This window comes from Manis pentadactyla, chromosome 1 (genome assembly GCF_030020395.1).
Source record: "Manis pentadactyla isolate mManPen7 chromosome 1, mManPen7.hap1, whole genome shotgun sequence".
In the NCBI taxonomy this organism is placed as follows: Eukaryota; Metazoa; Chordata; class Mammalia; order Pholidota; family Manidae; genus Manis; species Manis pentadactyla.
Window position 1 is genome coordinate 71,828,242 of NC_080019.1, and position 12,069 is coordinate 71,840,310.

The following is a 12,069-nucleotide window of genomic DNA, read 5'->3' on the forward strand; positions in this document are numbered from 1 at the left end:
TTATTTTGCGATAAAAAGTCTGCCTCTCAGCATATCCATCTAGATCCTCTGCTGGTTGCTGAGGAAGGAGGGCCTCCTTCCTTCACTGGCTCAGGAATGCAGAGAGGATGCCCTGAGAGAACCTGTGGTCTGAGGGAGGAGAACTGGGGCTTCACAGACCCAGCTCACTCCCACGATGTCCATTCAGGAAAGGGAAGAGGCTGACCAGTGGGACACAGGCTTGCCAGGAAGAGCCTGGTTGAACCACTTTTTCACTTTCTTACTGGAGATTCAGTTCTGACCCCACCTGTACATAGGGGAAGCCATCCTCCCAGACAGGAAATAAAATTAAGTTCTTGGATGAACACTAGAAGTCCAAACTAGGAAGTTATTTTATTCTGTCCCTGCATATAAGACAGTGGATTGAAACCGGAAGTGTTGCGTGAAGATGAGCATGAGTGTCCCTTGAAGGATGTTCCTCCTGGAAGGCAGGGGGGGCCCGGTTTTGGAGCACAGTAGTTGTAGCTCCAAGCAGGTGATTTAGCAGCTCCACTAAAGCACACAGGAGTTGCTGGGGGTCTTGTCCTTCAAGGCACTGGCGATGAAGCCCTATTTTCTATATGCTTGCTGGAGGCCCATCGTGGTTTTCAAGTAATTGTGCTAGACACAAAAAAGGGGAGAAAACAGGAATTGATCAGGAGATATAGACTTAACAAGGACTCAGAAGCCATGCAACTTACATCCACCCCATCATTCTTCCTGCAAACATCACAGTTTGGGAACAAGTATTCCCTCTAACTAGCCCTAGTTCTGTGAGAAATAATGTTCCATTCAATCCCTTTCATAGCAAAACATCAGACAAACCTAAAATGAGGGACATCCTACCAAAAAACTGTTCTGCACTTTTTCATAAATATAAAAATAATGAAACACAAGGAAAGCCTGAGGAATTGTTCCAGATTAAAGGAAACATGGCAATTAAATGTAATGCGTGATCCTGGACTGGACCCTGGACCAGGGTGGGAGGGGGGAATAACCATAAAGGACATCATTAGGATGACTGTCAAAAGTTGAATATGGACTTTGGATTAAATAATACTGTTGCATCATTGTTGATTTTCCTGATTTCAGTTACTATCTCATGATTATATAAGAGAATGTTCTTGTTCTTAAGCAATAAACATGGAAATATTTAGGAGTAAAAAATCAGAGAAGTAAATGTTTTAAAATTCACTGTGGTTATGGTTGCACATATTTGTGGATATACTAAAAACTACTGAGTTATATACTTTAAATGGATGAATTATGCGGCATGTAAATTATATCTCAAAGTTGCTTTTTAAGAAAAGAGCCTGAAATACTAGTTTATAAAAAAAATGACCAAGTATATTTGAAGAACTATAGAATTTTAGACATAGTTGATTAGACAGAGCGGAAGAAGGTATTAATAAACTGAAGTAGGAACCTAAAGAAATTACCCAAATTACACTTAGAGAGATGAAAAGCTGGAAGAAATGACAGGTTTTAAAATGATAAGAGAATAGAATGAGAAAGTCTAACATACATCTAATCAGAATTGTAGGAGAGAGTACAGAAAGAAAGAGTAAAAAAAAACTCAGTATATTAAAAAACTAGGTACAGAAGATAACTTCTTCAACCTGATCAAGGGAAGGTTCTAAGGAAGAACTTCAAAGAGTGCTACTCAAAGTGTGGTCCCTAGTAGCACACGCATCATCTGGGAGCTTATTACAAATGCAGAATCTCATGCTCTACCTCAGATACTCTGCATTCTAACAGCTCAGAGATTCATGTGCACAGTACAAGGTGGGAAGTACTTCTCTAAGGTTCTTTTTTCTAAGAAAACTCCACAGCTAACATCATACTGAATGATGAATAAATGATCACCTTCCCCCTAGGATTAGAAACAAGACTAGAAAGTCTACTCTAATCTCTATAGTCAGCATTGTATTGTAGGTTCTAGCCAGGGAAATTAAGCAAGAAAAAGATATAAAAGGCACCCACATTAAAAAGGAAGAAATAAAACTATTTGTAGAGGACATATTATATATATAGAAAATCCTAAGGGAATCCACTAAAAAATGATTAGAATTAATAAATGAGTTTAGCAGGGTTGCAGAATATCACATCAGTATAGAAAATCAAGTGTATTTCTATACACATGCGATGAACAACAAAAATGAAATTAATAATTCAATTCACAATAGTATCAAAAAGAATGAAGTACTTAGGAATAACGTTAATAAAAGAAGTGTAAAACACTCTGAAAACTATAAAACTTCATCAAAAGAAATTAAAGACCTAAATAAATAGAAAGATAGCTTATGTTCATAGATTTGAAGACTTATTATAGTTAAGATGGTAATACTCCCCAAAGCAATAGATTTAGCACAACCCCTACCCCAGCTGGTTTCTTTGCTAAATTGACAAGCTACTCCCAAAATTTGTATGGAAATACAAGGAACCCAGAATAGCCAAAACAATCTTGAAAAAGGAGAACAAAGTTGGAAGATTCATACTTTGCAATTTTAAAAGTAACTACATATCTACAGCTATCGAGAGTGTAATAGTGGCATAAGACAGACATATAGGCCAATGGAATAGAACTGACTCCAAATAAAGAGTCCAAAAATAAACCCTCACATTTATGGTCAATAGAATTACAACAAGGTTGCCAAGACAATTCAGTGGAGAAAGAATCATTTTTTTCAACAATTGGTGCTGGAAAAACTGAATATCCACTGCAAAAAAAAAAGCTGGACTTCTACGTCACACCATGTGCCCCCTCCTCTGAGCCCATCGGGTAGGCTTCCCTGTGGTCAGAGAAGGAAGCCCTTGCATGATAGTCATGGTCAAACGATCTCTGAGCTTTGGTGGCCTAAACCTACTTGTAGTCACTTGATTCTCTCCCAGATGCTCTGAGAGAGTGCCTTCCCACAGAGAGATTCTCATGGAGAACCCTGAGCATGCTCTTTGGAGTCAGCCAGTGAGGGTCCATGGGAGCAGGGTCTCCTTCCCTAGAGTGACTGGGTCCCAGCAAAGCTTTCCAGAGGGACAGGGACCTGTCCACTGATCCGGGCATCCCTCCAGGGGCCAGGGTTAATAAAGCTTGATGTTCATAGCATAATGCTAAATGGCTGCCTGAGTAAAGCCATTGTCTTTCCTGCTGAAGAAGTGGGCCCAGGCAGCTGCCCCAAGCTACAGCTGATTGGACCAAGGATGTACATTTAACCCAAGAAGAGTCAATTAGGCTCTTCCTCTAGAGAGACAAAATAGTTGGGTGGTATTGGGACTGGGGCTGGGAGTCTTGGGAAATAAGGGCATGCCATGGCCAAGATAGGGGCTAGAAATAGAGAGGTGGGGTGGGGAGAACAGATAGGGGAAGGAACAGGCCTGGAGGGAGAGGAGCCTGGGAACTGTGTCCCACCCCTGAGCTCTGCGGCCTGCTACACAAAGTGTGGCTATGGACTAGCAGCATGGACGTCATGTGAGCACTTATGAGGAAGGCAGACTCTCAGGCTTGACCTGCTGCATCAGAATCTTCAATCTAACAAGACCTCTGGTGATTTGTGTGCACAGCACAGGGAGAGAAGTGCTACACTATGGGACCTTCAGAGTCCATGTCAACAAATTCCTTCTTCTTTCAGTGAAGAAGCTCCTCACAGACATCAAGATCAGGAAAAGTGTCAGCTTAACATTCTTTATAAATGTGAAGAATGAACTCAATCAGGGGAAGGACTTACTAATTTTGACACAAAATCCAAAAGCCAAGAAAGAAAAGACTGATAATACTATGACTTCATAAAAATCAACAAATAACTACAAAAAAAAACAAATAAAGGCAAAAGACAAATGAAAATGGAAAAATATTTGTAACCCATATCATGATGAGCTAATCTCCCCAATATATCCAGAGTTCCTACAAATTAATATGAAAAAGACCAACAACTAATGGAAAAATGGGCAAAATATGAACAGGCAGTTTATAGGAAAATAAACTGAAAAGGCCCTTAAACATAAGAAGCTTGACTTCACTCATAGTAAGAGGAATGTAAATTCAAGCTACATTAAGAGACCATTTTTCACCTTTCAGATTTGGGGAAAAAAAATAAAAAGCAGTATAATGCATCTTGTGGTAAGAGTGTGGGGAGCAAGCACCCTATATATGCTGCTGTTGGGGTCCAGGTGGGTCCAGTTCTAGGCAGGCAATTTGGCACCATCCATCAAAAGTACAAATGCCCTTGTGACCAAGAAATTCAGTGCTACAACTTTATCTTTCACATATATTCACTCATGCAAATTCACATTTGTGAAAAGTTATCACAATATTTGTAATAGTTAAAAAATGGCACCTCCTAATGTCCCTCAGTATGAGATAGGTTGAATAAATTCTCATACACCCTCACAATGGAGTACTACTACGCAGCTGTAAAAAAGAGTACAGAAGCACCTATGTGCTGACATGGAATGATCTTCAGGATACACTGTTAAGTGGAAAAGCAAGATGCAGAACAATATTCAGGGGGAACACTAGAAACAAGCGATGGAGGCTCCCTGTCAAAGGCAGCTGGTGGGGGCTGGGCAGATGGGGAACTGGGTATTTGGACTTTCATCTTTTAATGCTTAAACTGAATGTCACCTATTGAAAATGTAAATAATACCCCCTTCCCCCCAAAATTTTAAAGGATGAGTTCACCACGTGCATCTGCCATTGCTATATAAAAATTGCCTGAGCACAGAGAAGACCACAGCACACAGGCCTTCTGTGTTCCGGCTCCAGGCTGGACCTTGGCAGAGTGGGACTCTCTGCTCCAGTCCAGTTTGCTCAGGGAGGGGAGTACTAGGCCAGCCCATGGCTAACACTATGTCTAGCTTTGCCTTGGCTGCATTTGATCCTCTGTCCCCTGCCACTTGTGCAGGGTGGCCCCATTAGAGAGTTTGTCCCCAAAAGGCAGTGGCCTCAAAGAATCCCCAGACCTTGTCCTGGGCTGTGAACCTCTCATGGGCTAGACTAGCACTCACTAGCCATGTCCAGGCCTGGCCTTAGTCTATGGGACCTCTGTTGGGTCCAGCCCAGCCCCAGGACTCTGGAATAGGCAGAAGGTACCTGCTGACCCCAGGTAAGTTAGGATCTTCCTGGGCTGGCATATTCCATCTCTGCCTCTCTGAAAGGGGGAGTATGATCCTGGGTGTCCTAGTAATGTGGTTCCTGAGGCCCCACCTTCCTAGAGACATGAACTCTCTGAGTTACCCTCTGTTCTGTCTTGACTTTGGCATTGTAGAAGGAGATGGAATCAGGGCCCTCAGGCAGCATCGTCTGCTGCAGCTGTCTGAACTTGTCCTGGTCATCTTCTCCCTAGAAGAGGCCCAACTCAGCACAGTGCCTTCAGCCTGGCATCCCCAGGACCCACCCATCAGGGCAGCCCTTCACTGGGTGTGCAAACCCCACCCAGGGTAGCTCACAACCCCCCAGATCCATGTTCACCACCATCACTACAGACACCCCGTAACTGCCACCTGTGCAGGATGACCACCCCAGAAAGGTGTTAGCTTTCTGTGTCCCCATCCTCATTAGCTAGGGAGTGGCCAGCACCTGCCCATCTGCCTGGGCCAGCCCTGGGAGAGGCTGGGAGCAGCCCTCACACTGCCATGTTTGTGGAAAGAACAGGGGGCAAAGGGCACTGCCCCATGTCCATCCATCATCTGCACCCCTGCCCTTGTGCCACTCACCAGAGATACGATCCTTCTGACAGGCACCATGCCTGCTCGGATGTTGCCACCTGGCTTCAGTGCCACCTGCATGTCCTCAGGGATGAAGGACTCATTGTACCAGATCTCAAATTCTGCAGGGAGGTGGGGAGATAGCACTGTAAGGGGTGCTTCATACATCTGAAGCCCTTGCCCAGGCCAGTCTCTACCAGAGAGAAGCTCTGAATACACTTCTAGAACCCAGGTGGTACCTCCCTGGACCTCAGGGCGCCAGCCAACCTTCCAAAATGGCGAACCTGTGAGCAAGCGGAGGCGACACTGATTCACCAAGTGTTGGCAGTACTGGATCTCAGCTTTGAGGTTACACAGGTCCTGATATTCAGTACGGTACTGCTCCTTGAGGTCTTTGAGCTTCAGGATCAACATAAATTCCTCCTCATCAATGATCATCAGCCCGTTGTTCTCATACTCACCTGCAGGGAAATGGAGGGGATCAGGAAATGAAGTGGTCACCTGGGGTTGGGGGAGGAAGGCATTCGGAAACAGGCGACAGTGTTGGCAAAGCTGAAGATGAGACCAGAGGAAGGGCTAGGCCATAGCATGGGGGTGGGCAAAGCATGAGGCCAGGCTGCCAGGATAGGTCTCACAGGGAAAGCGAACTCAGAGTAGAGAGGCCACTGACACCATTTTTAGTATAAACAGAAGTGGTGGGCAGAGGAGAGGGTAGGAATGGCCTATGCCTCACACTTATTTTGATCTTAACCTCCATCAGCCAAGGATATTCAGTAAGCCCCTTTATTGTACAGATGTTTACTTTTTCTGTAAATTAGATACACAAAGGACTATTACTGACGGGTAGTATAAGGTTCCTTATTAATAACGGTGGACATAAATCCACATTTCAAATAGTTTTCTTGATGATTTCAACACCAACTACCTTCTTGTTAGAGATGATTGGACATGTGTGTCATGTCGAGTGGCTGTCAGAGGAGAGGGGTCAGTTGTACTATTAGCCATCCCCTCCACTCATGGTCTCTGCATAACCTTTACAAGTCTGTCAGTTTGACAAGGGTTGCTGGGTTAGAACAAAATAATATGGCCTGGGGAGCCATTCACCTGCTGCCCACTGCCCATAGCACTGAAAGCTCAGCAGCGGTGCCACATCAGCCCCCTCCAGGTGCAGTGCCTCCAGCCCCAGGACCTGTGGAGAGAGAGTCCTGTGTGTGACTGAGGCACGTGATGGGAGTGCATGAGGCAGTCCCTAGGTGTTGGAGGGAAATGTTAGTGCATCCACTGATGTTATGGAGCAGGAAGCGTTCCAATTCAAGGCATCTTAGAGTGGGGGGAGGGAGATTCAGAGTCACCCTCACCTGCGGTGCACAGTGACTTGGTCTGTGTGCTGTGGGCCATCCCTGAGGCAGTCACTTTGATAGACACAAATCTTTTACAAAGTAGAGTCTTTGTGGTACTCTGTTGAGATGGGGAGTAACTGTGAACATCTTTGGTATTACCCAGAGGTTCTCTGATAAACCAAGGAAAAAACCTAAGAGACAAAGGATTCTCAAGATGGTGGCATGAGTAGGGTGGTGCAAATCTCCTCCCCAAACCATAAATATTTTGAAAATACAGTGAATACAACTATTCCTAAAAGAGTGACCAGAAGATACAGTACATGAGTCATGCTACATCTGCAAGAGCCCAACATCTCACGGAAAAGGGTAGGATACAAAGCCGTGACCCGGTGGGACCCAAGCACTCTCCCTACCCTGGCTCACCAGTGGAGGAAGGGAATCAGAGTGGGGAGGTAGTGGAAGCACAGTACTGCTAAGTACCAGCCCTGGACTCTGCCCCGGGAGCACAGATACACATTGCATGGTGCACTGGATATTGGAGGAGCAGAAAAGCAAGGTGCAAAATTGAGACTGCAAACAGGTTCCCACAGCTGGCTGCCCTGGGACAAAAGAAAAACAGGTGCTTTAAAAGTCTTAAAGGGACAAGGGTTTAACTGGTGGACAAAATTGTCCTGGCACACTCAGCCCAACAGGCTGGGAACTTTAAAGAACTTCAGGCACCCTAACCCCCTGGGTTGCAACGCAGCTCTAAAGCCCCTCATGGCAATAAGCAGCCTGCCATTCCTTCACCACTGCCGGCAATACAATCAAACTGGCTGACCCGCTATTGCTGAGGAACAGCCAGGGAGCAGCCCCACCTACAGCAACCACACAGCTTAGCAAAGAGGCTTTTTTCTGCGTGTGGCTAAATGGCCCAGACCCAGAGGCTGCTCCCTATGCATGGTGGACCGGCACACACAGCAGAGACCGGTGCAGAGTCCAGGAGGTACATAGGGACTCTGTTCATGAGACAGAACACATGCCACTCTCCTGTAGCCCCCACCAGTGCCCTAGGCCATTCCGAGAGTCACCCTGCCCATGGCAGTTTAGGGGATTAACACAGAGGCTGCTCCCTGTATGTGGTTGACCAGCATAGACAGTGGAGACAGATGCAGAGTACGGGCAGCACGAAGGGGCTCCGTTCTCATGGCAGAACACACACGGCTCCCCTGCCACCCCTGCCAGTGCCCTAGGCCATCTCGAAGGCCGCCCCGCTGATGGCAGCTTAGGGGATTAACCCAGAAGCTGCTCCCTGTGTACAGTTAACTAGCACAGACAGTGGACATAGGCAGGGTGACCGGCAAACAGGAAGGCACTTTGTTCTCCCAACTGACACACACGCCACTTGCTGGCAGCCACTCGAAAACGCAGAAGAACCTTGTTCAGTCCGAAATCCTGCAAACACCAGAGAGAGGGCTGAGACTGAAATCACCAATCTTCCTGAAAAAGACTTCAAAATTAAAATCATAAGCATGGTGATGGAGCTATAGAGAAATATGCAAAGGCTAAGGGATGAATTCAGGAGGGAGATAACAGAAATGAAACAAACAATGGAAGGATTTAAGAGAGACTGGATGAGGTGGAATAGACTGTTAATGGAATAGAAATCAGAGAACGAATACAGAGAAGCTGAGGCAGAGAGAGAAAAAAGGATCTCCAGGAATCAAAGAATATTAAGAGAACTGTGTGACCAATCCAAATAGAACAATATTTGCATTATACAGGTACCAGAAGAAGAGACAGAAAAAGGGATAGAAAGTGTATTTGAAGAAATAATTGCTGAAAACTTCCCCAAACTGAGGAAGGAAATAGTCTCTCAGACCATGGAAGTCCACAGATCTCCCAACACAAGGGACCCAAGGGGGACAACACCAAGACATATAATATTAAAATGGCAAAGATCAAAGAAAAGGACGGAGTATTAAAAGCAGCCAGAGAGAGTAAAAAGATCACCTACAAAGGAAAACCCATCAGTCTATCATCAGACTTCTCAGCAGAAACCTTACAGACCAGAAGGGAATTGCATGATATGTTCAATGCAATGAAACAGAAGGGCCTTGAACCAAGAATACTATATCCAGCAAGATTATCATTTCAATTTGAAGGAGGGATTAAACAATTCCCAGATAAGCAAAAGTTGAGGGAATTTACCTCCCACAAACCATCTCTACAATGTATTTTAAAGGGACTGCTCTAGATCGAAGTATGCCTAAGTCTAAATAGCTGTCACCAGAGAAAATAAAACCACAGCAAAGAAAGTAGACCAACCAAATACTAACTAAAGGCAAAATAAAATCAGCTCAAGGGAAACTCAAAGAGTACAGAATACAACACCTAACATACAAAGAGTAGAGGAGGAAGAAAAAGAAGGGAGAGAAATAAAGAATCATTAGACTGTGTTTATAATAGCATAATAAGTGAGTTAAGTTAGACAGTCAGATAGTAAAGAAGCTGCCCTTGAACCTTTGGTAACCACAAATCCAAAGCCTGCAATGGCAATAAGTACATATCTATCGATAATCACCCTAAATGTAAGTGGAGTGAATGCACCAATCAAAAGACACAGAGTAATAGAATGGATAAAAAAGCAAGACCCATCTATATGCTGCCTACACGAGACTCACTTCAAACCCAAAGACATACACAGACTAAAAGTGAAGGATGGAAAATGATATTTCATGCAAATAGGGAGAATAAAGCAGGTGTTGAAGTACTTACATCAGACAAAATACTTCAAAACAAAGAAAGTAACAAGAGACAAAGAAGAACATTACATAATGATAAAGGGGTCAGTCCAAGAAGAGGATGTAACCATTATAAATATCTAGGCACTGAACACAGGAGCACCTACATATGTGAAAAGATACTAAAAGAATTAAAGGAGGAAATAGAATGCAATACATTCATTTTAGGAGACTTCAACACAACACTCACTCCAAATGACAGATCAACCAGACAGAAAATAAGTAAGAACACAGAAGCACTGAACAACACACTAGAACAGGGTGGATCTAACAGACAACTACAGAACTCTACACCCAAAAGCAGCAGGATACACATTCTTCTCAAGTGCACATGGAACATTTCCAGAATAGACCACATACTAGGCCACAGAGACTCAGTAAATTCAAAAAAATTGAAATTGTACCGACCAACTTCTTAGATCAAAAAGGTATAAAACTAGAAATAAATTGTACAAAGAAAACAAAAGGATCACAAACACATGCAGGCTTAACAACACGCTTCAAAATAATCAGTGGATTAATGACCAAATTAAAACAGAGATCGAGGAATCTATGGAGACAAATGAAAATAACAGCACAATGCCCCAACTTCTGTGGGACACAGCAAAGGCAGTTCTAAGAGGAAAGTATATGGCAATCCAGGCCTCTTTAAAGAAGGAAGAACAATCCAAAATGAAAAGTCTAAAGTCACAATTATTGTAAGTGGAAAAAGAAGAACAAATGAGGCCCAAAGTCAGCAGTAGGAGGGACATAATAAAGATCAGAGAAGAAATAAATAAAACTGAGAAGAATAAAACAAAGAAAAAGTTAATGAAACCAAGAGCTGGTTCTTTGAGAAAATAAACAAAATAGGTAAACCGCTAGACAGACTTATTAAGAGAAAAAGGGAATCTACACACATAAAAGGAATCAGAAATGAGAAAGGAAAAATCATGATGGACACCCCAGAAATACAAAGAATTATTAGAGAATACTATGAAAAATTATATGCTAACAAACTGGATAACCTAGAAGAAATGGACAACTTTCTTGAAAAATACAACCTTCCAAGACTGACCCAGGAAGAAACAGAAAACCTAAACAGACCAATTACCAGCAATGAAATTGAATTGGTAATCAAAAAACTACCCAAGAACAAAATCCTGGACCAGATGGATTCACCACTGAATTTTATCAGACATTTAGAGAAGACATAATAACCATTCTCCATAAAGTTTTCCAAGCAATAGAAGAGGAGGGAATACTTCCAAACTCATTCTATGAAGCTAGCATCACTTTAGTACCAAAACCAGGCAAAGACCCCACAAAAACAGAAAACTACAGATCAATATCCCTGATGAACATGGATGCAAAAATACTCAACAAAATATTAGCAGACTGAATTCAAACATACATAAAGAGGATCATACACCATGATCAAGTGGGATTCATCTCAGGGATGCAAGGATGGTACAACATTAAGAAATCCATCAACGTCATCCACCACATCAACAAAAAGAAGGACAAAAACCACATGATCATCTCCATAGATGCTGAAAAAGCATTAGACAAAATTCAACATCCATTCATGATAAAAACTCTCAGCAAAATGGGTATAGAGGGCAAGTACCTGAACATAATAAAGGCCATATATGACAAACCCACAGCTAACATCATACTTAACAGCGAGAAGCTGAAAGTTTTTCCTCTAAGATCAGGAACAAGACAAGGATGCACACTCTCCCCACTTTTATTCAATATAGTACTGGAGGTCCTAGCCACAGCAATGAGACAACACAAAGAAATACAAGGCATCCAGATTGGTAAAGAAGAAGTCAAACTGTCCCTGTTTGCAGATGACATGATATTGTATATAAAAAACCCTAAAGAATCCACTCCAAAACTCTAGAACTGATATCTGAATTCAGCAAAGTTGCAGGATACAAATTAATACACAGAAATCTGTTGCATTCCTATACACTAACAATGAACTAGCAGAAAGAGAAATTAGGAAGACAATTCCATCCACAATTGCATCAAAAATAATAAAATACCTAGGAATAAACCTAACCATGGAAGTGAAAGACTTATACCCTGAAAACTACAAGACACTCTTAGAAATTAAACAGGACACTAACAAATGGAAATTCATCCCAAGCTCTTGGGTAGGAAGAACTAATATCGTCAAAATGGCCATCCTGCCCAAAGCAATCTACAGATTCAATGCAATCCCTATCCAGATACTGACA

General features: G+C 43.0%; 1 protein-coding gene across 7 annotated transcripts in view; it reads right to left on the reverse strand.

The window, feature by feature from the left end:
* Positions 1-347: 347 nt before the first annotated feature.
* Positions 348-12,069, reverse strand: part of KIF9 (kinesin family member 9) — a 46,211-nt gene continuing 34,489 nt past the window's right edge. For all 7 annotated transcript variants that reach the window (XM_036877201.2, XM_057498446.1, XM_057498455.1 and 4 more), the window contains 4 exons: positions 6,003-6,179; positions 5,728-5,840; positions 5,249-5,353; positions 348-639 (listed from right to left, as the gene is read on the reverse strand). In XM_036877201.2, the coding sequence (XP_036733096.2) occupies positions 589-639; positions 5,249-5,353; positions 5,728-5,840; positions 6,003-6,179 (446 nt within the window). In that variant the 3' untranslated portion in view covers positions 348-588. The remainder of the gene's footprint in view (positions 640-5,248; positions 5,354-5,727; positions 5,841-6,002; positions 6,180-12,069) is intronic.